The sequence below is a fragment of the Semicossyphus pulcher genome, unplaced genomic scaffold (assembly GCF_022749685.1).
Source record: "Semicossyphus pulcher isolate SPU_LCO1_2020_fin unplaced genomic scaffold, fSemPul1.0.p SCAF_9, whole genome shotgun sequence".
Lineage (NCBI taxonomy): Eukaryota > Metazoa > Chordata > Actinopteri > Labriformes > Labridae > Semicossyphus > Semicossyphus pulcher.
Window position 1 is genome coordinate 17,228,886 of NW_027211770.1, and position 27,852 is coordinate 17,256,737.

General features: G+C 41.7%; 2 protein-coding genes across 5 annotated transcripts; one reads left to right on the top strand and one right to left on the bottom strand.

Moving 5' to 3' along the window:
* The first annotated feature begins 213 nt into the window (after nucleotides 1-213).
* On the top strand, nucleotides 214-13,708 carry jazf1b (JAZF zinc finger 1b). The gene is made up of 5 exons (XM_069656233.1): nucleotides 214-328; nucleotides 8,847-8,919; nucleotides 9,569-9,765; nucleotides 10,623-10,792; nucleotides 11,291-13,708. The coding sequence occupies exons 1-5, from the start codon at nucleotides 214-216 to the stop codon at nucleotides 11,465-11,467; spliced, it is 732 nt and encodes a 243-aa protein (XP_069512334.1). The 3' UTR covers nucleotides 11,468-13,708.
* Nucleotides 13,709-13,736: 28 nt separating this feature from the next.
* tax1bp1b (Tax1 (human T-cell leukemia virus type I) binding protein 1b) lies at nucleotides 13,737-27,707 on the bottom strand. Of its 4 annotated transcripts, none has more exons than XM_069655743.1 (18): nucleotides 27,620-27,707; nucleotides 25,786-25,979; nucleotides 22,070-22,172; nucleotides 21,439-21,629; nucleotides 20,879-21,037; nucleotides 19,884-20,032; nucleotides 19,471-19,561; nucleotides 18,531-18,716; nucleotides 18,108-18,359; nucleotides 17,719-17,889; nucleotides 17,393-17,465; nucleotides 17,133-17,251; nucleotides 16,861-16,986; nucleotides 16,238-16,324; nucleotides 15,475-15,577; nucleotides 15,199-15,356; nucleotides 15,014-15,099; nucleotides 13,737-14,740 (listed from the first exon to the last, which is right to left on the bottom strand). In XM_069655743.1, exons 2-18 carry the CDS (start codon nucleotides 25,960-25,962, stop codon nucleotides 14,542-14,544), a joined length of 2,430 nt encoding a protein of 809 aa, XP_069511844.1. In that variant the 5' UTR covers nucleotides 25,963-25,979; nucleotides 27,620-27,707; the 3' UTR covers nucleotides 13,737-14,541. The 4 variants fall into 4 exon arrangements, with proteins under 4 accessions (XP_069511844.1, XP_069511841.1, XP_069511845.1 ...); XM_069655740.1 differs by having other exon boundaries at nucleotides 15,475-15,676; XM_069655744.1 differs by lacking the exon at nucleotides 16,238-16,324.
* Between the last annotated feature and the right edge of the window lie 145 nt (nucleotides 27,708-27,852).

Genomic DNA, 27,852 nt, shown 5'->3' on the forward strand with positions numbered 1-27,852 from the left:
ATTCATTTCTGGAAGAAAACACTTTTTCACGCTTTTGTAGTGAAAGCCAAACCGCCTTACTTCCGGTCTCGCTGTCGCTCTCCAGCTGGCTTTGACGCTACCTCTCACCGCACCGCCCCTACCGCTCCAGCTGTTCCCACCGCTGTCCGCCTGCTGTTACCCCGCTGCTTGCTGCTGCTGCTGCCTGAACTCATTTCCAATGCAGCAGCGACCATGACAGGCATCGCCGCTGCTTCTTTCTTTTCCAACGCTTGCAGGTTTGGGGGCTGCGGACTTCACTTCGACTCTCTGGCCGAGCTCATCGTGCACATCGAGGATAACCACATCGGTAAGAGTCGATAAGTCATGAGCGCCGCCGCTAGCAATGGCCGAGGTTTGCGGCTAGCAGAAGTGGCTATGTTAGCGAGCTAGCAAGTTACTTCCTGCGTCCTGACAACCCTGTTGCTAGGTGTGGTGGCTGTTGATGTTTATGTGCTGATAATACAGTTCCCCTACGCCAGCTGTAATTCTTTACCGACGCTGTATCCCTGATTGGACAGCTTAAACTCCAACAGAGCCGCACTGACACATCGACAGGAAGACTTTCTTTACGCTCCGTCGACTCGCTCGTGCATCAATATTGTTGCGCGAGGCCCGCGCGCAGAGCTGCCTCGGAAGCTCGTGAGTTGAGTTGCAGTCATTGGTAGGAACCAATGAAGATACACTGATCAATCTGCCTGCTTCCATCCGCCTGACAACAGAGTTTAGGTATACTACAGGAAGTTGGGATAAAATCTTTACCATGTCACTGTCATACATTTTTTATTTATCACTTTTAGAATCTTTAAATTCTACAAATTTGACTTTAGTTTTTAATTGTCTTGGCTTATGTTGACTACTTTGAATATTAAATTAATTTTGGTCTAACAAGGCAGTTATGTACAGTAATGCACAATGAATCCATCTGTATATGCCTCTAAATTCCTTTTTCATGTTGGTATCATTGTTTTAGTAATTTAATGTTAATAATATGTATGAACTAGTTTTACAAAATTTAAAAAATAGAATTAAATATCTCATATTTTACACTCAAGAGTCATTATAATGAGTAACAATATTAAATAATAATATGGTTGATTTTCTCAGAGTTGTAAAAGGGCTTCTATACAACACAAATTATAAATTGACAAAAAGACATGCAGTTGCCTTATTTTAGACATATTAATAATTATCAATATGTCTTAGTGTCAGCTTATATAAATTGGATTATGTCAGATACAGTAAAGACAATTATAGATTAAATCACACACACACCAAAAATAGCAACTCAAAAATGCTGCACTCTTGACTGCACATCCAGTCCTACAACAATCACCAGCGCCACCACCAGTTCATGTGGAGAAACACAATAACAAGAGCTACCTATGTTAAAATATAAACAGAAATTTATTGCCTCAACTACTTTATGATAATCCTTTTGATTTACAGAATTGAAGACTCCTGTTTGCGTGATTTCTGTAACAATTCCTGAATAATGTGAAATGGTTTCCATTACTTACTTATGTGTTAACTGAAGTAATGTACTAAAATTTAAAGCACAACAATTTATGTGAAATTTAGTGCAACATATTCTGCCTGTGTTTAAGACAAGGAGCTGTGAACTAGTGTATGTGGCACCAAATTCTTTAGATTGGTCTAAGTTGCTGTGTGCAGGTGAAAAGTTACGTTTTATTTTCCTTCAGGGAAACGTAAAAATAAAAGCATGGGAAATTTACATCAAGGTGGCTTTATGTTTAGTGCCATTGGCAAATGTATGTATAGCTTCTAAACACCTTATAGTTAAAAAGAAAGAAAAAAAATCTGTTTTTATTTTTAAAAAGAAAAAAAGAGCCATATCCATGTATTTAATAGAAGTGCATACATACATATTTACAAAATGTCTGAAAAGTTAGTTTCATCCTAAATGCATTTTGCATTATGTTACATTTTTGCTAAGCATTAAAGCATTTATATGTTTTAACTAACTCTACTCCAGAAAGCTAATGCCCCTCCTCACAGTCTGACACTCTGTTAGTTCCTCCATCTGTTTCCTAATCTAATATTTCAGACTCTTGTTATTGAAGCTGACACGGCCCAGCTGTCTCTGTTGTTCTTGTTTGTTGCTTGACTGGCTTTAATATCCTCTGCCCTCTGATTGTGTGCTGTGCATGTGTCCGAGGTGTGAGCTTTAGAAAAAAGTGCCTCCAAATGACTTATTGGGGAATAATGAGGCAATTAGTTGGCTGAGAGTGGAAAAACTTTGGTGCCCCCCTCCTTTGTCCGCTGGCCTGTGCCCACTCTGAGAAGTGCGAAATCTTGCGCGTTGTGCCAAGTGCCTGTGAAGCATAATTACAGACAGAGTGCTTGATTTGGCCTGTCTTCCTCCTCATCTGGTGGCCTGCTGCTTAAAGCACATTCTGCTTTATAATTAGGCGCCTGGAAAACAAGCACACATTCTTGTGCCTGTTTGCTCCATCCGGCATGCAGGTCAGGTTTGTGAGCGAGAGGTGGCGCTGCTCTGCTGCTGGTGGAGGGAGCTTTAGTACAGGCTCAGGATCTTATAGGCCAAAAACTTACGGTACTTCCTCAGCTCATTTAACAAGGCAGTGTATTGTGTCATACAATAACCTGCTCTAAGAGCCAAGCATCAGTTAAATAACATGTAGAAGCATAATTAGCATAATTAATAATAAGAGACTTCATATAGTCATATAGTTACTTGTCATATTTGATGATTTACATATTAAAAGCCCCATGTTATAAGATATTAATATGCACAAATACAGCAAAGGAAAGTAGGTTTGTCTGGAAAAATACTATTAATAAAATTTGAAATGAATATCAAATTCAATTTAAATGCAGCAAAAAGCTAGCCCACATTTATTATCATAAATCAAGTCTATGATATAAGTGTTGGGTGGGCCACTTAGGCTAAATTCAGCCAACAATAAGAATGCAGATGTAAATAAGACCCAGAAAACACCATTAGATTTTAACACTGAGACTGAAATCACGTTGAGCTTGTAAGCTCTCCCCAGTGATCTGGTATTCTGGTATGACATAAACTCCACACACTAAGCTACTGAAATGTTTACCTTGTCACTGCGCAACCGGCTGCCGTGCACCAGAAGCAAACAGCGACCGTGTTATTTCAACCCTATGAGTGTGTGTACGGCTGAGGCCCTAAAGCGTCCAGGCTCGGTAACAATAGGTCTGTTTGTGGCCAATTCTCACTGAAGGCTCATTTAGTAGATTTTGCTATGAACCCCCCCCTCGAAATCTGCGAGGAAGTAATAAATTTGGGAAGCAGTAACTAGTTCCCTGATCTGTGCACCTGGTGGCCCTAATTACATTTCCCCATCCCCCGACACCGCTGCTCCTGTTCCTGTGTGGTGGCTGCGACGTGAGGGGCTCCTGTACTCGATAAAACGTTCCCCATAGGAGGTACTATGTGTTTAGATACATGGGTGTTGTAGTTTTTCAATGCAAGTAAATGTGATTAGTGCTGAAATTTGCACTCTCAAGATTTTGTTCCCTGCTTGAATGGATGACTTTAATATTGTCACATATGAGGGTTCGTTAAAACTACAGCTACATAATAAGTGTGTGAAAGCTGAATCGACTTCCGAATTTAGTAATCATAGTAATCGAGATGCGGGACAAATGCGTGTCATAAGTCTACCACATGTATGCAATAAGAAGCCAAATGTGTGTTTTTGTTGTGTTTTACAAATGTGTCTTTGTCGAGATGTGTGTACGACTTAGTGCACGTGTGTCCATGTTTCAGCTTGTGTCTGTGCGAAACGTATTTCTAAAACATCATTTTAACCTCTCCGTGTTTTTTCAGTAACCCGCAAAGGCAGCTTACACATGGAGCTTGACTCTGTTTCATTTCCTCCTCAGAGGTCACATCATAATGAATTACCTGTGCCACCACTCCTGGTAATGTCCCCCGCTGCTCAGAGCCGCCATAAACATGTCACCATAATGCTCAGCACTCTGCTCTACCCCACGGTGCATTTGGCCGTGAGGCTGGACGGGAGAGCCAGACGATGGTGGAAATGAGAGAGGGAGCTGTGCGTCTGGTGTGTGTGTGTGTGTGTGTGAGGGTCGTGGAGGGCGTTATGAGAGGGCAGCAGGCGTCACTTCCCCCGTTGCCTTAGGAAGGTTTGTTGTGTGATCGTCCCTTTGCTTCCTGTTGCGGGCCGTCATAGGGGCCCTAATGAGAACATGTTATTGCATCATGTTCTCTGCTCTCATACACTGCAAACAGTCTGTACACATGCTGCACACACAGACTCCATACAGTCAGTGCTTCACACAGAAGTTAAGATCGTTGTCATATTAAGGCTGCAGGTTTGTTAGAATGAGAAACATACAGGTGCATTCATTTTCTGTACTTTATAAGGGAAAATATTTTCAGACTATATTTTAGTGCAAATCAAAAATAATAGAGCCCTCTGACACATTCAATGAGTTAAACTACATCTGTTCTGCTTGCCTACCTCTTTATCCACCACCTGACTTTTCTCCTCGTACATAAACTGTCGCTGCAGCTAACAGGAAGTGATTGTTTTCTCTGGAACCAGTGATGTTGAATAAATACCCTTTTTGTTTCCCAGAAGGCCTCTAATAGTTGCCACCAAGGTGGACCACCTGTGTAGATTGATCAGAGAGGTTCTCATCTCTACTTGCGGCGCCTTCGTCCCGGTCTGACTGCTGGTGGCCCCAAAAGAACAGCAGAGGCTGCGGGGGTCTGGCCCCTGCAGACCTCCCTCTCCCCGGGCCCCCACCTGAAGTGTGTGTGATTTACGGCGTGTGGGAACAGATTGATCCGCTGCTGTTTGAGCGCTCCGTGAGCAGGCTGCCATGCCACTCTCTGAGGCTCATTAGGGATCTTAGGAGGGGTTTCGTGTGCACTCACGCACACACATACCAACACACAGCACTCAGAATAGACTCCGCAGTGCCTCCGGCTTCTGGCAGGGGAATAGTGCTGTTATGAATGTGTCTTTCCTACTCGGTGTTTCCATGACTTTGGCTGAAGAGTAGAGAGAGGTGTGCTGTCCTTCTCACTGGGGATAAATCCACTGTTAATGAAACACTTGCTTACGACTCCGGTCCCGAGAGAAACCTCCAGAGCCTGAGGCGCTGAGGTTTAAGCTGTTCTTACAGCCTACCTGCCAGTATCATAAAAGTCTGCCACCATTTCATCCTCATCCAAGCGACTCAGCCAGAGGTGGATGTCGTGTGTCTTCCACCGCCCCTGTCGACTTTTCAGTAGGACTGTCTTGGGTTTGTTGCCTCAGATTTCTGTCAACCTCTCGATTCTCATGTGTACATACATGTGGTCTGGGGCTGAGTTTTACTGGTCAATATCAACTTTCACCTTCTTCATGACAGAAATAAGCCATGAGTTTATACTGTTGAAATAGAAAGGGCAGACCTCACTGTGTGTTTTCTTTATTGTGTGCGCGCACATGTGTGGGTCTGCACTTTCAATTTATACACCATGTCAGTATTCTTACAAACAGGTTTGGGGTTTGTTGACATTCCAGTTGGCGCAGATTTCTCATTAAGGTTATAAGCTTCACCTGCAATGTAAGACCATATACCTCGGATATATATAAGAACTGCTGAATAAAAGATAAATACTTAAATACTTAAAAAAAGACTCTTACTAGAAAATGAATATCACAGGAGAGCCCGGCTTTAAATGCATGGATGGAAATTACAATGGACATTTACAAAAGGGAGAGGATAACAGCATTTGTCGATCATAAATTGGATTGGATTCTTCATTTAGGGAAATATGGATTAACTACATAACTCCCTGTAGGCCTGATTTTGTGTTGTAAAGAGATCACTCCCTTCCTGTATATAGTTATTTTCTCTCTTTTCTTTGGTAGGTGCCTTCTGGGACTTACAGCAAACATGTATGTTTGATATGTAAAGTGACAAAGATACACTTTATTAAGATGTCTGCTGAACGTCAATAAAACAAGACTAGGTGAAAACCTAGTATGTGGCTGGCTGCGTCAGGTCAATGTGCGCTTTTGTGGGCAATGTGTTACAAAGACTGTCCTTATGAGGCCGATGACGACGTGTTTGAAAGCAGGTGTGCGCCGCAGACGTAGGTGAGGACAGCAGAGGAGCAGCCCCGCCTACTCCCTGAACAAAGTATCCAGAGCCGTATAGACAGAGAGTCGCGTCAGTGGAGGTCCAAATATGCTCCATGATCCGCCATTGCGATGTCACAACTCTCTCTCTCTCTCTCTACAGCTGTGAAAGTACCGTCAGTCACCCAGTTGGTTAGTCACATGCAGACCCGTGTAGGGCTGACCCGGCGGTCAGCCAGAAATAATGATTAAAAAAAAGCTACTAATACAGTAACAGTATACATTTGCTCAGTTTACTGTTTTACCAAAAGTAGGCAACATTAATGCTTGACCTTGTTGCTAGCTGATGCTACGAATGAATCTCAGCTGTTGCACTAAGGTGTTGACGATAATTAGTTCCTCTTTGGAAGAGGGTCTTTCTGTTCAACCGGAATTAACTGGAAATCTGTGTTTTCTGTCTTTGACACTTCACCTTTTTATTGCATCTTCTTGTTGGAAATCTGTTTGTAGGTGTTTTGTTCCAGGCTCACAAACAAACAGGAGTGAGAGGCCATGTAAACCTGCTTTAGGTTGGTAGTAATTGAGTATGACTCAGGGTTTTATGACAGCTCACATAGGTGTTGCTTACCCCTTTAAGCAGAAAACCTTAATCACACTATTTCCATATGTTTTGTATCATTGCCTGAGTCACTGTGAAACTCAGGCTGTTTTTTGTATTAACTTGCTGAATATGCATTTTCATTAATTGCTGCCTGTAGTCATTGCGCCTTACCAAAGCACAATTTAAAATGCAATGTTACAAACAGCCCTAGGTGTTTGTGTTGTGTATAAATGAGCTTGTGGATGGAAACAAGCATTAGTTTTAACCACATGGGGGTAGCAGCCCTGCACCGCTGTGTCAGAGGCAGACAGGGAGGCTCAGCTGGTAAGTGCTCGACACTGTTGTTTTATGGGGCATCTCTCTTCTCCCACATGGATGGCAGAGGGAAGAGTGTTTGAAGTCAGGCCCGCTTCACCTCGGGGTGTGGAGATTGGCTATTGTTGTACATTTAGCACCGCTCAGCGAGATGAATGTCTGGAGCTCAGCGTGGGGAGAACGCAGTATGTGTCGAGTGTGGTCATGTACGAGCAATGTGGTGTCTGCAGTGCACATTTACAAAAAAGGCAGGCAGTAGAAATTCAAAAGAAAGGGCTCTACAGATGTTTCAATCTGCTTGTATATATCAAACTAAATAACATGGCAGCAGAATGTTTCTTATTGCATTTTACAAACAGGGAATCAGGAAACACTGTGGTTTAGACAGTGGTGGATGACATCATGTTGCGACTAATTGTACAGCACATTACGCAATAACCTGCATTTTGATTATGTGTAATTAATAGTTTTTATTAGCCTTTATTTGTCGAGTAAGCTGAGCCTGCGTCATTTGTGACTGCCCGACTCCTCACTTGTATAGCACGCACAGTTTAACCTCAGTCTGCCCATCATCAACTAAATCCAAAAGTCCTCATCCACAGTTTTTGCACTAGGTAATTTTCACAGATCAAACATGCGTAATGGACCCTTATGAGATCAGAAGACATTTGATCCTGCGCAAAGATACAAAACAGCCTCTGATATTTTAATGTACTAAGTTGCAGTAGTGACTATTTGGTTCTGCATCATGTTTTAGTTATCTGAAGTTTTCACTTCTATGCCAAAGCTTGTCCGAGTTTTGCTTGTTTCTTTTTTCCCCCTTCAAAATCAATACACTGTGTATGCTCTAGATTCCTGCATCTTTCCACTCTATGTCTGGGTAGAAGAAGGAGAAAGTACTTGCCGACCACTGCAGAGATTTATTTGCAGACATTGGGACTTTCAGCTTCGCCAAACCTCACACTGAAAACAATTGGGAAAGTTTGTTTGTGGGAGGCCATTAAAGAATCTTTGTCAGTGCAGTAGTGACTTCTTTTTGTTGGGAAGAAAGTTCAGAGAGGGTTTGGACCTGGGGGGGTTAGTGTAAACCTGTGGAGTTCATTTTATTTATTTATTTTGTCTCGAACAAACATCATGTAAACACAACAAGAAGAAAAAGAAAATTAAACAAGAATCAATCAGAATTCATCTAATATCAAAATTAAAGATGCGTTCGAGAGGGAGCAGGAGGAAGCAAATGCTTATTTGGTCCTGCCCATATTTCACAATGTCAGAAAAGGTTTGAAAGCAAAACTTTCCAAAATGTTTTATTGCAAATAAACACAATTTGATTTAAATTAAAATTGTATTATTGCAAGTCCAAAAGTTTCATTTGCAAATCAAAAAGTTTGGCTCGTGTTGAGCTGAATCTCGTGGGCGGGACTTAGGCTGAAAGATGAAAGACGCGTCTCTATTGGCCGGTCTCGCACACAACACTTTTGAATTTGCAGTAATACATTTTTAATCACAAATGAATTTTATTTGCAGTAAAACATTTTTTTGCAGTGTGAAAAGTTGATTGCATAATAAAGACACAAAATTAAGTCCATATAAACCCACCACTGACGCAGAGGCCGCAGTGCAGGGGAAACCGGGCTCGCCAAGTCGAGAGAAAAAAACAGGCAAAAAAACAAGCACTCAGATATTCCCAATGTGGCATTACATGACAGGATAAAACCTCTTTAATCATGTCATTGTTGACAGTTATATTGTGTGGCTAATGCTTCCTCTCTCTGTCTCTCTGGCCCGCTCAGACACAGACCCCCGTCTACTGGAGAAGCAGGAGCAGCAGCAGCCGACATACGTTGCCCTCAGCTACATCAACAGGTAAGGAAATGTAACTACTATAGAGAAAGAAAACTTCATGATAAATAAATCTACTTAATCGTTACATCAATGTTTTTAGTCTTTGGCCCGGCAGAGAATAAGCTACAACAGTCCTCTATTAGTGAGTTTTTCCACTGGGTGCTATGGAGACTTTTCTCCTTGGAGACTCTACCAACAATCTCAAATGTCATCTGCTGGATAGCTTGGATGACTTGCTTCTGTATTTGGTAATTGGTTTGTTTTATTGCTCGGGGTTCATCCCAGTCGTCTTTGATATGGTGCTTGAATAGTGGTTTTAGTGGCAACCAGCCAGCGTTCAAGAAGGTCTGCTGCTGTCTCCCTGCCTTCACAAACACATCTTGATGTGGTTACTGCTTAATTTGTTAATTCCACTTTTGCTTTAACAATGTCTATGTTAACATTTCATTTTATGATACACATTTACCAAAGACTTTACTATCCGTCATAAACTCTGGGTTTTTTGAGGGGAGTACAGCCAATAATCTTTTTCCAAGCATGTGTTTAACAGTAGCAAACATTCAACAGCATCGTAGCAGCCCTGCAGTAACAAGTCATCCACTGTTCTTTGTATGAGATGATCCTGCTTATGTTAACCAACCCTGATCTCTCTTGTATCCCACAATGCCAGATTCATGACAGACGCTGCACGGCGAGAACACGACGCTCTGAAGAAGAAGGTGCAGCCCAAGTTGTCTCTGTCTCTGACAGGCAGTCTGTCTCGCAGCAGTGTTTCCACCCCGCCTCGACACACCAGTGGAAACCTCACCCCTCCAGTCACCCCACCCATCACCCCTTCGTCTTCTTTCCGCAGCAGCACACCCACAGGTACATCAGCATCCTTCACACATATACCTCTCTGGATAGATGTCCAGTATTCAGTGTCTGAGGCAAAGAAATGTGTCCTCTTCTCAAAAAAACAACAAACAAGGCAGCTCTCCTTGTCTTCTTAGATTTAAAAAAATCATGCAGGATGAAACAGATTTTCTTATCTGAAATAAATGTCAAAATGCTCCCAGAGAGGACATAATATTTTCAACCCTTTGTTTATTTCTGTGTATTGCTTCTAATTCTTTCTAGTGGGAAGAAATCTTGATAAGTTCAGCTTTGAAGCCGATGCAAGTCTGGAGGTTTTTTAGCATCAGCAGGAGCTTACCAAACATATTTTTAATAGAGCTGACATTCAAGCCATGGAGGATGAGTGGCATTCCCATAGTCCGTCTAATCTGTCTTGTGTACATTGCGTAACAGAAAAATGTTGGGGTTTTTCTTGTAATCTTTTCCCATGTACTCTAACTTCTTTTGAAAAGTATGCAAACTTTAGATTCTGTCCTGTTTTGAGCTCTTGTGGTTTCGCAGCTCTTCTTCCCAGATAACATCTTTAATTAATTGATAAAACAATTGCAGCTTATTGACCCCCAGACCTCAATAAAATGCCCAAATTCTTTCCCACAATTGGCATATTTCAGTCTTTCCCGAAAATGCTCTGCCTTAACACATGAAGCAGAGATTATGGGAACTCTGAAGCAAAGAGCATGTTGAGAACAGTCCTCATTTGTTCGCCCTGGAGGCTCAGAGGCCAGGAATTTATCACATTAAGATTAGTCACGAAGTAGAGAAAGAAAGAAATCTTTGCATGTTCTGAGTCAAGTAATGTTGATTCCCTATCTTTTACCCTCCTACAGGTAGCGAGTGTGATGAGGAGGAGGTAGACTTTGACGAGTCTGATAGCGATGAGTCGTGGACCACAGAGAGCGCCATCAGCTCCGAGTCCATCCTCAGCTCCATGTGCATGAACGGAGGAGACGAGAAGCCTTTCGCCTGCCCCGTGCCGGGCTGTAAAAAGAGATATAAGGTACAACAATACACACAAGAATGTGTATAAGTGTGTGAAATATTAAACAAAGTGTGGGGTTGTATTTTCTCATAAAAATAGGGATGTAAAATCAAAATGGAGTCCCTGCTGTTGACAACGGAAAATCCGCCCATGGTTGAGCATTACAGCATGTCAACATAGATGCATACATCCAGTCCGCTGCAGTGATGTGGAGTTTTACGGGATTTTCCGTTCACATCTGGTGTGTGTGGTTGGGATAAATTATGTGCAGCTTGAGAAAATTGCATTGCTGACGTGAATGACAGGGTTATGGACGATGACTTAGTCTGAGGCAGCAGGCAGCTTTAGGCATCTGTTCAGGGGCAGAACAAGATAGATTTGTAACAAGAACACGCTTTATTTCTCCACTCTGTGGCCTTATATCAACAGGCAACCTCTTTTTTTTTTAGATATTGTAGAAGTGGAAAACTCTGTAAAAGTAGATGGCTGAGTGTCATTGTCTTTGCTTTGCTACAGAATGTGAACGGGATCAAGTATCACGCCAAGAACGGCCATCGAACCCAGATTAGGGTGCGCAAACCCTTCAAGTGCCGGTGTGGGAAGAGCTACAAAGCGTCTCAGGGTCTCCGCCACCACACCATCAACTTCCACCCACCCATCTCTACCGACATCATCCGGAAGATGCAGCAGTAGAGACGGCGTGAGAGCCAGCATTGTCCTTCAGGAAACTCCCATGACCATTTGAACGTAGGGCTGGGTATCAATAAGGATTTCTCAATTCGATTCGATTCCGATTCACAAGGTCCCGATTCAATTCCCGATCCCATTAGATTCAGTGTTACATCATGTACTTTTTATTTAACACGACCAACACACAGCAGTCAACACAATATTAACAATTTTATGAATTAGACAGCTCGTGAACTTTTTTTCCAGTCTCAGATTTTTGGTCTGAACATCTGGCTCATGGTTTTAATTAAATGAACTGGGGTTCAACTTGGGCGAGATTTGGCCACGAGATTTCATAGCAGAAGAACAAAACCACACGAGACTAAAGTAAAGGCATATTGTATAACAACTTGCTGAAAATACACTCGCGGCCAAGCTAACGCTAACAGAGAGTAACATCAACATCAGTGCACAACTAACTTACATATTCCTGGACGCACACACGATAAAAAGAGTCCGTTGGTGATCACTGATTCGCTGTAGTAGATGCAGTAAACAAGTCCGGGCATGTCTCCCTCAGTGCTATGTTTCGGGGGATGTGCTGAGTCGTGCTGCGTTCAGGGGCGCTCAGAAAGGTGAGCGATCAGACACGTTTTTACACATATTTTTAAAGATCGAAATCGGGATTTATGAATCGATATTGGGTCATTCAAATGAGAATCGATTTGAATCGGAAAAATCTATCTTTCAAAGCCAGCCCTATTTGAACGCCACCATCACCAGCAACAGCTGTTTCTCATTCCACTTCCTCTCATCCCTAAACTCTCTCTTTTACCCTCTTTATTATGACACTATGTTTGGTTGCATGGTTTAAATGTATTATTGTTCATTCTTATTCAGAATGTTGAATCTTCATGTAGCTTACAGTTTTGTATTTTGCACATTTTAGCTATCATTTATCTATTTCACTTTATTTTTTGGACATATGTTCTCGTTGTAATGAGGCGTGTTGTAGATCAGAGAAGGGCCACACCAAGTCACAAGTAGCCTTGCATGTACAGCAGGGCGTCCTGCGTAAACGTGGGAAACTGAGGGCAAATATAGATTTCTTTTACAGATATGAAAGCTCCATTTCTTTGCCTCTGTCTTATCTAATCATGTGACAAAAATCTGAATGTGTGTTTCCTATAACACGGGCGATCCAAGCTGAACTCTTTTGTACATGTTTCATTCTCTACCAGGTTCAGTTGATGTCTTTCATGTCACAAGTATTCCAAACCTTTTTATTTCATCTGTTTTACTGCCTACACCTGCGTGTGTGTGAGCACCAAAGGATGATCTCAGGTGACGTTTGCAAGCATTTCAGCACCACAATCCTGCCCGAGAGTTCTCATCATGCTCAGTGGGATCATGGGAACTCAGTGTTTCTAATGTTCCTGGTCACTTTTCTGAAGACTTAAGCAGTTCCCCTCTCTATTTTTCAGCGAGGGATTGAAGCACTTTTTTAAACAAGTTGCCAACAATATATCATCTTTTTGCCAATATCTCGTCTCTGCTGTATGTACAGTAAGTACCAAAACAAGCGAAAGGCCTTCAGAGCAGATGTTTGAAATGCTCCCAGGGGAGATGTACGCCAAACCTCCAGTGTTTCCAGTGTTGTGAGATTTCCGTTTGTACAGCAGTTGCCTTGATTTGTAAATCATTCCAATCAGTACGGGACTTTGAATTCAGACGTCGCAGTCCAGAATGTTTGCCGTTCATCAACTCCCCGGTCTTATGAAACCATGTGATAGTCGAAAAGGGGGGGGGCAACATCAGCCTTGTATTTAGCACATGTAGACTCATGCAGTCCTGCTGTTTGGCTGCAAGAAACACTCCCGGTTCTGACTCTGTGCCATAGTAAAATAATGTCAGATAAGGGTATGTGAAAGGATTTGGGATTTATCAACATTGAGCCATTGGGTAACATCTTCACTGCATGTTAGTGTTAAAGAACTGCGGTCCAATTGAGCATTGTGACAGTATTGTACTGCCAGTATGGAGGAAAGTGTTTGATATAGTGTACAGTGAATGTATTGTTATGTGTCAAGTGCATTAAATTATATTTTCATATGTCTCCAGAGTAAAAAAAAACGAGAGTATAATGTGTATGAATATCCAGAGTCAGAGGTTGTTTGGAGAAATCATTGTTGATGTACTGTATTTCTTCAAGAAGCTGCTTCATGTAAACTTTTGTTACGTTTAGAATAAAACTTCTGATGTGTGCAAAAAGACTCCCGCGTGTGGACACAAGTCAGTTTCAAACAGACTTTATTAGTTCATATTAGATACATGAAACTCACCTAACAAATGAGAGGTTTTCTATGGATAAAATAACTTAATGCTGTAAAAGAGAAGAACAAACAGAAGGAAATTGAACATAAGCTCAGCATGCACTGATTAGCTGATGATATGAAGGACACAAAACCCCGATTAAATAATCAAAACAAAGGAAACCTAACAGAACACAAACCTTTATCATACACAAAGAATCAAGGCTTTCACAATATCATTGGCTTCAATTATTCTAAAATAGATGATCTGATGATATACTGTATAATTACTGAAGGTTTCTCCCTGACTGCGTACAGTGCACCAAGGCTGCTTCCTATAAAGAATGACTTGTACAGTGATGTTTAAGGGGGAACCATTTGGTTGGATGTCTTGAATGTAAGTTTGGTAAACACTTATCTCTTTCCCTGATTCGTTACATCCTGGAGTCTAACAGAGCTGAGTCAATTAAAGTCAGTATATATACTTACAGTCTTATCCACCTAAGTTACTCTTCAAATGCGATTGAAGTTAATCTTTCACTATAATAAAAAATGTTCTCATCTGCAGACAGACTCAGTAGCCCTGCCCCATACACCGAATTAGAATGTCATTTTAAAATGTCATAACACTTCAAAGTGGTTCTCTAAGTTGAAGTAACAAAGCGAAAGTCATTAAAGTCCTAAAGACTGGATCTTCACACCATTACATGCAGAAAAGAGTGCAGAGTGATTTATTTCAGTGGCGACAGGAAGTAGGCAGACCGGATGTGCTGATTTTCTGATTCTCTAGTCGAAGTTGAGCGGGTGGCCGTCAAAGTGAGTGAGCACGTGATTCTCGTACACCTTCTGGTCGCAGTCCAGCGGGAACTGCTCGCTGCACATTGGGCAGATTTTCCAGTGGCTCTCCACGTGCTCCTCAAACTTGCTCTGGTCGTAGTTGGGCGGGAAGATGACCTCGCACAGCGGACACCGCTTCATGTCCATGCTGCTCGCAGGGAGAAGAGAGAGAGGCGGGGAGAGAAAGCTCCCGTTAATAAGCAGGCAAGTGATGATGTGGGCAAAGCAGGAGTGCAGGCTAATAAAGAGCATCTGTCTGATGCGACTTGGGTGGCCTGCTGCTTGACTAATTCTAACAAAAGGGGGCTGTGCAGCAGAACAAACACTTTACACATGTTACAATGCACAGGTTTAGAAAATGTAGGGTGCAGCAAACTTTTACAGCGTTTATGAGAGTTTGGGGCGTGTGAGGGTGTGTTACCTGGGATCAAAGCAGAAGGCTGTTTGTCCATCGTTCACAAACGGGCTGTGTGTTTCAGTTGCTGCAGGCTGCTCATTGGTATTATCCTGAAAAGAAAGGAAAACAGTGTAAAAAAAAATGGGCTTACGTGAGTGAATATGAGACACAAAGAGGTCAAAAGTATTTAACTGCTAATGTTCACTTACATTGTTGTTGTTTTGTTTCTCCTCTGACTCCTCGTGGCCTTCTGGCCGGCTGGGGTTGCGGGTTGGTTGGATACACACCACATTACTGTCCCAGGAGGGTGGGCCCACAGGGGGCAGCCTCAGCAGCTGGTCATCTGAGAACTCCTCATATTCCTCATCTGCAAGGAAGGGAATTCAGAGACATAGCTACTGTAAACACACATCAGTAAACTCTGCAGTTGTTACTGGAGACTTCTCAATAACAGAAATGTGTTACTTTTTAAAAAGGGAGCCAACCTTTTGAGTCCGAGATGGAGTAAGGGTTCCCAAAATGCAGCTTGCTGGGGCTCTGAGAGACCAGCAGAGGGGTGGGGGCGTCCTGGGTGTAAGGGACGGGGTACTGCAGGAATAAAGGCACACTGGACTGGTTAATCTCCAGACTGGTTTTATCTCCTGCCACCTGATCTCCCTTCTTGTTGCTGGGGCCTTTCTGGACATCCTGGGGGAGGAAACAGCGACATTTAAACACATTTTCACCGCAACAAAATTAAATAGCGCCACGGCCGTTCAGAGGAGCCCCATCTCTAGTTTAATCTTCCTATGCTTCCTGTCCAGGCGAGCAATACATCAGCTCTTACAATCACCCAGCAGCTCCAGAGCTGTGACTTCTTGCTTTTTCTCCCACTCACACAAACAGTTTAATTAGTGCCTTCATTAAAGCAGAAACTCTTCTCATTTTCAAAGGGCATGGGACGCTGTGTTTTATTGAGGTTAGATGCAGACGCCAATTTAATTTACAGTCTAAACCTCAAATTGGGTCATTCTGCTCCTCTTAGCCCTAACAGCATTACCTCGCAGCAACATTTTAGGTCAGTGAGGATTACTGTGGTCCAAAGTAATGGAATGGAAAATAAGAACTCATTTACTTTGCTTCTACAATTAGAGGCATATTAAACACAGACCAGATTGGGAGTGGGAAAATGGCAGAGGAATGGCAATTTCAGGGAATTTTTAGAGTGGGAGAAGTCTATAAAAGCGAAAAATGAAAGCTGTCACTAACCCCCTCCAGTTTTTCCTTCTCCTTAACAACAAGTGTGAGTGTGTCCTTCAGTTGCTTCAGCTCCCGTCCCTTCTCAGCTACCTGGCTCTGAAGCACATAAAAGAAACAAAAACAGAAAAATAAGGAAACAATTTTATTTGTCCGAATTCTGACATGCTGCTGATTGAAAACTGGATCGCTGAAATACTCTCAGACCTAAGTGCGTGACATTAATTGATCGCAGCCATAAAGGGCTTCCCTTTGCAGAGGACTGATTTATGTACAACACCGCTCAAAGCAAAACAACCTGTTTGAATTCCTCCGAGACACTAAGCAAATATCCGCCTGACCTGAGCCAAGCACAGCATTAGCCAGGCAACTGGAGATGACTCCTCAGAGCCCAGACGAGCTTGTCTGCAGAGCCTGACATAAACAGCAGTAAAATGTCGTCTCGCAGATAGGCCTGCTCATAAACAACACTGTCAGAGCGACTGTGTTCAAGAGGAGAGATAGCATCAAAGGCTCCATCCCTAGCTAGTCCAGCCATACACAGCGGTAACAGCACAGTGTCCAGAGACAGACCTTCGAAAGCAACAGGGTCAACGGCCTGAGTGCAGAGCGAAGTGTCTGTAGGATGGACTGACCTTGCAGCGATCCTCCTCTGCTGCCAGCTGCAGTTTCAGATTCTCATTGGTCTTCACTTGCTCCTTAAATTTCACCTCCATCTTTGCCAGCTCATCAGCAAACATGCAGCTACGCTCCTTCTCCTCCTAAAGAGCAGTCAGACATGAAACGATCCTCTTTTAATTATTATTCTCCATTACAATACAGAGAGCACATACTGTATATCATACTGCAGTCATAAACAAGGTTTGAAACATGACCCATGAAGGCATGTAAACAATACGTTTCCTACCGTCAGCATCTGCTTGCATTTTCTGTACTTGTCGTTCCTGTCAGACGCCTCTCTGCTGATGCCTTTGAGCTTCTCCTGGATGATGGCTTCCAGCATGGGATCAGCAGAACCAGGACTCCCTGTGGGAACAGTGAAGGCAAGTCAGACAGTTGGTAGAGGCAAAGCAACTGCAGGTAAAATTATCCACTTTATCCAAGTTTATTTTGGTTGCAATTATTAACTCCAGAACTTACAACTTGTCCCAGTGAGATATGGCATACCTGGCACTGATGTGTCTGGACTCCCTGATGCAGGGATTATTGTGGCTTCTTGTGCCGAGCATCTCTTCAGGTCCTACAGACAAAAAAATATATGTTAATGTTGTTGAAAAGGTGAATTTATCTGCTCTCAGAGTGGTTTGAAATTAGTTCCAGCCATGAAAACAGCATGACAGACTTCGGGGTGGCCAAAGGACCTTTAACCTCTGAGGTAATTCAGTGCGGTTTGTAAGGCAGGCATAATGTTACAGGAATCTAATGCGCGTTCTGTTCTTTCACTTGTCGGGGACAGGTATATATTATGTCTTCTGGTATCTAGGGGAACGTACCCCTTGCTGTTCGGAGAGTCTCAGCACTTGTTTTTGCAGGCGCTGACATTCCTTGTATTTCTCCTTGTAGTGTTCTGCTGCCATGTGCAGCCGCAGCTTCAGGTCCTCCACCTCTCTCTGCAGCTCTGCTACAACAGCTGGGTCTGCAGACGCTTCTTCTTCTGCTTTGGCCTGATGACAAAAACATCACAACACAATTCAGACAAAAATACAAATTAATTTCTAACTTCTAAGTTATTATGAAATCAAATCTAATATTTGGAATATTACTATATGAATACATCTATATGAATATTTTAATTTTTCCTCACTGCTACACAGCTATGTAGAAATTTAATGTCATGTTAAAGATAAAATAAAAGCTTTCGCAGATTTATTATCATCCTTACAGCTTCCTGCTTGGCGTCTGCCTTCATCTGCTCCACCAGGCGTTCCAGGCGGGTGCACTGGGCCTGAGCGTCGGCTTTGGCCTGGCGAAGGGCATCGGCCTCCAGCTTCATGTGGTACAGTTCAGACATGGTACGGTCGCGGGTGCTGGAAGCGTCCCTCAGCTCAGCGGCTAACAAGGAGGACTGCTGCTGGTTGGCCTGGAGCTGCTCCTCCTTCTGCCGCAGCTGCTCCTTCAGGGCCTTCATGTCTCCCTGCCAGAGACAAACATGTTCAAGGTGAACATTTATTCTGTACTATGATGTTCTTTTTCAATTCTTAATACAACCAACTTTCAATTATTGTATAACATGGATTAAGTTAAACACTGTGAATGACATTACTCCCCAGGATTTTTAAAAGCTGTAGAGCAAAAATCTTGGTACCATTGGGGGAACTTTAGCCAGGATCTCTCTGTACTGCTTCTCTTTGTCGGTGAGGCACGCCTGCAGACGTCCCACCTCCTCTTTAAACTGGGCAATCGTGTTTTCCTTGTTCACATCCACAGACTTCAGCATCTGCAGCTCTGCACTCAACTTAGTGTTCTCCAGCTCCCGGTTTTTCAGGTGAATCTGGTGCACGCACACAAACACACACACACAGATGGTGAAACGTGCCCACACGCACACAGAAGAAGTTATAAAACACGAGAGCACTTATAAAACATAAAGCTGTTGGCTTTTGCCTCATTTATACAACACCAATCACGATCATGTACCAAAGAGCATATGACTATTAAAATAAATGTTGCATGACCTCAATTACAAAACAGAGATTGAGATAGGCCCATAAAGTTCTGCTTGTGAAACAGCACCAGTGTGATGGTGCAAGTTAAATTAGGTAGGGGCTTTTGGCTCCATTTCCGTGGCGACACTACAGTTTGTGGCGTCTCCGAGTTCCTGTGCGGTGCCCGCCACAACAAAGACACAAAAACCCCAGACGGACCAGAAGACGTCGGAATAAGACGTGCCCTGTTTAGACTAAATGTTTGGGTATGAGGGTGCAGAATAATCACGGTAGTAAAAAGTGAAAAACAGGAAGAGTCAATGAACTTGACCTCCAATTTTGAGCGATCTAATATGTACAGATTGTAAAACTGTCGCTAAAATAGCAGCAAACTGAACCACTGCTAAGCCCAGCCCTCTTATTTAAAGATCATGTAGCCTTAACGTACCTCGCTGCTTTCTACCTGAACCTTGAGATCCTTACTTTGTCCGTAATGTTTATCTGATAACTTAAAATGGTTTAAGGACTGAAACATTATGGGCTGCAACTTTTTAGGGGGGATATATATAAAGAAACATAATAATACTACAGAGACATTACCTTGTACAGTTCCTTCTCATCTTTCTCATTCTTGAGATGAGATTCAAGGGCCTCCTTCTCTGCTATGAGTTTCTTCACTCTGTCCTTAAGACTAAAGGAAAGGGGGGAAAATCACATTTTTTATCACGCCCACAGTGTGTATGTTCACATTAAGTGTTTGGAAGAATTGATCAGTGACCATAGATTATAATCTTAAAAGTTGTACACTGTTTTTATATCGGAAAACAAGCTAAAAACAAGATGAAATCTAAATGTTTGCACACAACTCTCACACTTCGTATGCTTGGATGACAAAAAAACACACTGCCGATCTCAGTGTGTATTTACCCAAATGTTTGGAGCATTGAAGTAACAAACTAAAAGAATTGTCTGTGTATGTAACCAAACCAGCACTTAGTTTATCTGAAACTCACTTGTCCAGCTCTGTTTCCTTCTGTAGGCCCTTTTGAGTGACTCCAATCAGATCCTCCTCCAACTGTATCACTCTGGCTGTGGCCTCATCCAGCCTCCTCTTCACCTCCTCTTTCTCCTCTTGGAGTGCATGGGAAGAATTCTGCACCTCCTGAGAGACAATAAAATATAATGTTGGAAATAAAAGGAATAACAAAAAAACCCCAGAATAACTGAAATACAGAAATAAAATGCCAATTTAATGAATAACCTGTTTCATTCATAAAATAATTTACTGTCTGCATTAATCCAGTCAGGTTACACCCTGACATGTTAATATAATAGTTATATTTCCATCTCTATTTGACTTTGAGTTTGTAAGCGTGTGCAAAACATTAAAAGTTTATTGTCTTTGAAATAATAAATCAAAGTGAACATGACGCCTCTGTAGAGTTTTCAAACTTATAGGACGACATTAAAAAATCCAGAAGGAAACGTTTTCTTTACAGTTTGTTTATAGACAGAATTTTGGAATCTGTATTCTCACACCACATAAAAAAATCATATAAAAAGTAAAGTCATAAAATTAACAACCACAAAATCTGTAATCATGTTTTCATCTGAAAGCCATTTTAAAACCAGCAGATTTATGGCAGATGACAGCAATATGAATAATCAGTGACAACGCTTTTAAGACTTAATGTTACACTTTAAAAAGCTGAATTACAGCTTTGATAATGCAGACGTTTATATCTGCGGGGGTGTGATTTATACTTTTAAGAGATTAACAGTTTGTGCAGCTCTGCATATTTGCAGCCTTTCGCTAGGGGGTGCTAAGAGACTGTTTGGCCACATGTAAAACTGTCCTATACCACTAACGATCGTGCTACAGAGCAGCATGTGCTGTTCAAACAACAATCAAGAAGAACCATATTATACAACTAAACATGTGTCCTTTCTCCTGACTGCTGGCACTCCTATCTGCCTTCAAAAAGGGCTCACTCCGCTCTCAGCTTACTTGGTTCTCTCTTCTCAGCTGGACACAGGTTTCTTTCTCCTGCTCAAACTCCTTCTGCAGGCTCTCCTTCTCAGCTTCCAGCTGCTCCTTCTCCTGCTGCAGGGCGGCCATGTTTTTGATCAACTCTTCTTTCTCTCTTTGGGCTTCTTCCACCTTTTGCTGCACAGAAAGATAAATTGTTCAAGATGTTCAGGTCATTCAGATAATGATTAACGTTGCTAACAGAATACACCACAGTTCTCAAATTGTAAATAACATTTTGGTTAACGCTGTTAATTATGTCCTTTTTTTTCTTTAAGATTATTTTTGGCTTTTTGACTTTATTTGATAGGAAAGCTGAAGAGAGAGTGGGGGATTACATGCACCAAATGATCGGCAGACTGGGCGTCGAGCCTGCGATCACTGCCTCTGTACGTGGGGCGCCTGCTCTACCAACTGAGCTAAGCGCCCCAATTATGTCCTTTTTAAACTAATATGAACGTATAGACTTCATGGATGTGACAACCAAATTACGTAGGAGATCACTAATATATTTAATAACACTGCTGAGGCGTCTGTACCTCGAGGAAGCCGGCCTTGGTGGTGACCACCAGGATGTCAGAGTTGCATTCATCCTCCACAGTCAGCAGCTCGTCCTCTGAGGGGCTGTTGGCCCGAAACAGGAAAGGCGTGCTGGCTCCCCTGATCTCCCCTTTGTGGGTCACATAACAGAACTGGTAGAACTCGCCATCGTCGTTGGGCACATAATATCCTGTGGGAGAAGCGAATCAGTGAAGTCAGTGTGCAGCAGTAAAGAGAAGAAAAACATATTCTCTACAACCTCTTAAACTGTACACTTAGGTTAAATCAAAGGGCAGTTTAAACCTGAGATAAGTGCAGAGATATAACTGCTCTGTACTGGTTCAGTGATCTGCACCTCACTGTGCATGTGTGGTATTGTGGGTGTAAATCTAAAAGGTACACAAGACATGATTTCCCCCCTTTGTGTCATAAAAAGTTGTATAAAATATTTTAAAAACACATAAACTGAAACGTCATTAACACCAGACCAGAGATCAGTGGAGAAAAATTCTCATTAACTCCATCCACATACTGATTTGGTATTAAAGTTTTAACAATCCTGTGAGCCACCCTCTGATATGCAGTTATTAAAAGGTGTCAAAGTTATATAAAACAATGGTATGATCTTACCCTGAAAGACCACCGTTCTGTTGACTGCGGTGCCTTCAACATAGTTCTCAGGGAGAGGCGACCACAAGAATGTGTAATAGTCCCTCGCTGTGCTCCAACCAACCTGTGAGACATAGTAGGAAATCCATTCAACCAGACGCTCTCACCACATCAGTGCATGATAATAACAATGGAGGATTAATTGGGAGACTTCCTAGAATCCACACAGTGCCACTTCCAAAATATCTCAACTGGTTTGACTTGGATTTTTTTCCCCCCTTTCTGTCACACACTCTTTCTCCCGGTCACCACGTGCATGTGGCCTGGCCCCTTTCATGAACGAGCCTCGCTGTGGAAATGTAGCTACAACTCACTTCTAACAGGAAGAGGAAAATAGGTGAAAATTTTATACATAGGTGGCTTGAAAATAAAAACCAAAATGTAATTATATGTATTTTATGTGTTGTTAACTGATGGCTGATGAGGGGGGAGTACAGAAAATACATCCATAACTTCAGCTCGGTGCCGTAAAACTGTCAAACAAAATCAGAGTCACATTGAGCTGGCTGGCTCTCGACGTGCTAACTCAGGCACACGCATGCATTCACAACAAGCCCAGTAAAACCAGTCTGTTAAACCAGCTTCTGCCACAGAACAAAAATTAAACCGTGTGATGTAACTTTCATAAGTTTTCCCCATTTTTTTCTAAATATTTATGCAGCCCGACGAGGTTTCTGTTGCTTTTGATGTAGACAGGCTCCTATTCACTATCTGGGCAGTTCATTTTCTCACCTGTGTACAAACTGCCTACAGCTACAATACTGCAAGTGTTCATGAGAGCCAGAGATAGAAAAGCTCTGGTGCTCCAAAACTCCCAATTGTTACCAGCACAGCTCCAGCCTCCGAGCAGTAAAGAACAGGAAGCAATTAAAACCTGCACCTAGTTAGTGGGTGTCGTTACTGAAGGCTAGCGCTTACCAGTCCACTCATTAGAGCAGCAGAGGTGGTGGTGGGTGAACACTCTGAGAGGAGCTCTTTCACTTACAGGCTGGTCTGCCATGTGTATAAATGTGAGGAGAGGAGGTAGAGATGGTGTGGAGCAGCCATAAAAACTGGACTGGTGACTGACGATAACACAGGCTGCAATAAAACCTCCAAAAACTATTTTTATTTTATGCATCAAAACACCAGGACAAATTCCTTTAAAGGGGAAACTTATTGGCAATTAAAAACTGTGACTTGTGTTCCTTCCAGTGTATCGTCTAACACAACAGTCCATTCCCTCAAAGCCCCACACGCTGCCTGTGGCAATACTGCTACAGGAGGTAAGGTATTGTCTTTGTACCAGTCAGACTGTATAAATCCAGGAGCGAGTTGTTCATGAATCACACTGAGAGGTTGTGCCCGACGACAGGTTAATTATAAAGTTGTGCTGGCTTTCTCCTGAGCCACTCTGACAACCTGTCCCAACAGCATTCCTCCATGAAGCCGAGAAAAGCTTGCATCGTGACGTGCTGCACGGCAAATGTTCCAACATCAAAGGGCTGCTTTTATATTTGAGCAAACAAGAACCTGTCTCACATCTATTTATGACCCACAGCATTTTAAATGTATGTTTGCCAAGTGAAAGTTTAAAATTGAAGCACTTGCAGATTATGTTGGACTGACACGTGAAAGCATCAATTACAAGCTGCAGAATAATTTATGTTCAATATGTAATATTTATCAGCATTATTCAGAATTAGAAGTTGAGCCAACATAGTGACAGCTTCACACATCAACTGACTGTCCCAAAGCCAAAAGCAAGTAAATGAGTTAAGGAGGTAACGACGACATACACTTTTCCAGGTATCTCTTTGCAAACAAATGCAGGAACTTGGCACCAAACTTCTCATCTGTCAGCACTGCAAGGATCATTCACACGATTTATGATCCTGGACTCAGCCTGTTCCAGCTCAGCTCTGTATTTTAGAGGCTGAAGAAATTAGTGATTTCAAGATCTATACTGCCAGTTGGTGCTTGCCTTGAGGCTAAACACAGTGTGATGTGGCATCCAGCCTCAACAGAGTGCTGAATCCAGGGTTTGTACAGACCCCCGGACATTACCTGATACACCTCCAGTATTCTTACATGACCTCATTTCTCAGTGGGGCAGAATACCTCACCTACTGTTCATTTTACAACTCCATAATGTTTATGCATAGCACAAAGTACGTTAATCACTGACATATTGCACAGAATAATTAAACAGCTTTCCTCAATGTTACAAAGTCCTGAACAAGTGAAATCTCTGCTGCATAAATGTGTCTTAGTTGTAGCTTAGTTCATTGGCCTTACTTGCCCTACAAAAATTAGTGCACTCTACAAATATATCTCTGACTTTCAGCAGTAGAAGCGCATTTCAGCAGAATGCAACACAAACAGAAAGAGCCGTCTGACAGATCCATTTTGTTCTTGTGCGATTTAATCCTCGCCTCCCTCTCGTCTCTGGTAGATAAACAGCATGTTGGTCTAGAGCAGCCCCGAGGCCATATGCTTCTGTCTACATCCTCAATTCACTACAGATGAGGCTAAAATAAATTACTGCCACTGTACTGGATTTAATGTACTCCTATAACAAGATCCATGTGGGACACTCAAGTGGGTGGTGTGGGTCAGCGTGCTCCATTCTCTCTGCCTAGCTCATTTTTTAAACAAACAAGACAATGACTGCTTTTACAATCTCTCTGTTGACTCAACATTCAATTAACACTTTCCCCCCTCCTTTTTAGTAAAAGCTAAGAACCCTACTACCTGCTACATAAAGTACAGCTGCAAAGTGTTTAATGGCAAAGATAAATCGATTTTAAGTCATGCTGAGCTAGCCAAGATGTCATTTCTACATGATAAAAAAAGGAGTTATCATACAGTACGTTCGAGATTTACCAGACAAAACAACATGCATAATACAGTATGCCCTGGTTATTAGAAAACACAGTGAAACTTCTGCTACTTCAACCACCAATAACCATAATATATCTGGATGAGATGGCAAAAACCTATGAGCACATGCTCGTTTGTGTGCTATAAATGTGCTACTGATCTATCATGCTATTTTAAAGGATGTATTTATATTTGTTTTTCTTAAGTAAAGGTTTCAAGATTTAATAAAGCAGTTTCACATTTAAAATGTATGTACCCCTGACTCTCTTCAGCCCCAAAGGGACTTCAGGAGGTCCATAGAGCAGAGCTGCTGCTAACATTTACTTAGCTAGTTTCAAGGAGTTTAAAGGTTTTTATCCTGGACTCAAGATTTTCTGCAGAGGTCTTTTTCTCTTTTAAACAAACAGACACAGTAAAACTGAGAAAAACACCAGGCTAAATTAAGCCGGTAAAGGTTAAATATCTAAGAGGCTGTTAGTCGCGCTACTGTTTACATCCATAGAATTGACTTAATGTTAATACATCCATCAACAACTTTCTCATATTTAGAAGATAACAGCAGTTCACTTTACCTCTCAGTTACAGTTATTTTTAAAATGTCTTCCCCTGCAGCTCAAACAATGTTTTGCAGTGGAAAGCTGGTGTTTACTCTGGTCTGCACTTTATGTGCTAGGGAAAAAAAACAGACTAAATGGCTGTCGTTGCTATTTCCACTGTTTTTTTAATCAATCTGTAGAGTAAACATTTCATAAATCATAATATTAAATATTTTGCATTTTGTGTATTCTTCATAACCTTTGAAAAGTGTCTTTCACCTTGAATATGCCAACCCAGTCCTTTGGGTGAGGTTTGATGAACTGCGTCAGGGTATAGTGACATTCCAGTGCAGCATGGGGCAGGTAACTCTTCCCCACATTCTGAAAGATGACGTGGGCAAAGTTGGATGTGTCCATGTTGTTGCTTAATAAAGTCCCGTCCAGGAACAGTGCCATAGATCACTCAGCAGTGGCTACAAAAGAAGAGACAGGCAACATAAATAAAGCAATTGGAAACAATAATAATAACCACAGAAAGGACAAATATATCAGCTTTTACAATAAGTAAGAAAGGCAGTTCTAGACTGATTTAACACTGAGAATTAAAAAGTACTGTATTATGTTGTAATACAATAAAATGAAATTGATCCAATTGAAAAACATGCAATCTGTGTCTTCGAGAAATTAAATAAAAAATTATTGAAAAAGGCAAATACCAAACCTAGATTTTCAACACATGTATAAATGTGAGTTATTTCTATGTGTAGGACTGTAGGTTATAAGCATATGGACCCGTGCCTTGTTTGAGGGGCTGTCAGGATGTCCCTGTCAAGAAGTCAAAAAGTCCAAAGTTGCCTGCAGTAAATTACTCAAATAACTTTCAAAATGCTAATTTGTCATTGGGAAACCCAGGCAAGATCCACGAAACCCAGGTTTACAGTACAAGCCATGACCAAGCACTTCCAACACGTTAGGGACAAACAATGACTAATAGTGCTATAACTTTCAATATAACATTAATCTACTTGTAGCACCCTCAGTAGTATAGATGCCTTAACTTTTTACACCTTTCAGTGGTGTTTAATAACTAGTTAAGTTTATGGAGTGACCAAAGTCCACATGAAGACAAATTACTGATATATACAACATGGTCATATAATATTTTATGATTTTTGTTGTGAAGGTTGATTGCTGAAACACAGTTAGATTGATAGATATACAAAGTATTACTGGGTGTGGACAATGATGAAGCACAACCTAGTTTTGCTTTACATACTTAGGCACAGTTTGAAAAGCGATATTTTATGACATTTTTCTTATATTATGATACTACTATGATTACTTTTAGCACCATAAGAAGTTTTAAACTAGAATGCATTTTATAGCATTTTTGGCTTCTTTTAAATCAACTATAAATCTTTCTAAAATACCGTCATGGTGCCAACTCTTTCAAAATTAATTAATGACAGCAGACTCCTCTTGATGAACCCGACATTTGATTAAACTTAACTCTAAAAACTGTGCGACGTCAGTGTGGATTTATTTATTTGGGCCTCAGCTGACATAATTGAGTTCGACGTAATTAGGCCTGTGACAGTAACAACATTTATTCGGGTGACGATCGTAATCCCTCAACATTGTTGTCATTTACAGCACCAAATCTCCACCCGATGTATTAAGTTTATTAAAAATTTGGCAAAAGTCAAATAATGGCTAAAACTAACAACTGCCAACAGCACGCTGAGAAGCGAGGCCTAAAGTAAAAACAGTGATCATATCTGGCTAAGTTAGCTTTGCAGCTAGCTAGCTAACGTTAGCTACACACTTTAGAACAACCGTAAACCCAAAGGCAAATGGACATTCGCTATAATGAATTGTATAATAAAACCGATTAAAATATTATCTCTTACTAGTTTAACACACGGCTCTCCTTGTCGAAAATCAGAACAGCTAACTAGAGAGCATTGCTATCAACTGGAGGACAAGGTTAGCTAACGTAAACAGTTAGCAGCGCTGTCGTTCGAGGTAGCTTCTAAAAACACATGTCAAACAAAGACAATATTGACAACCGTTGTAGTATTGATAGCAGTTATAAAATACACCTTAAACATACCCAGTTGCCATGTTGAATAGCAGCTGAAATCCGAATATATCATAAAAACAATTGTTGACGCAGTTCAGTGCTTTCCCCGTGCCCTCTTCCTGGAATAATAACAACATTACGTCATTTCCGGCAAGGGGACTTGTCTGGGAATCCCACCCATCTGTAAAACTGGAAAAATGCAATAACCTCAGACACAGAATCAGCTAAAGAATAAGAAACAATAATATTATTATGAATTTATT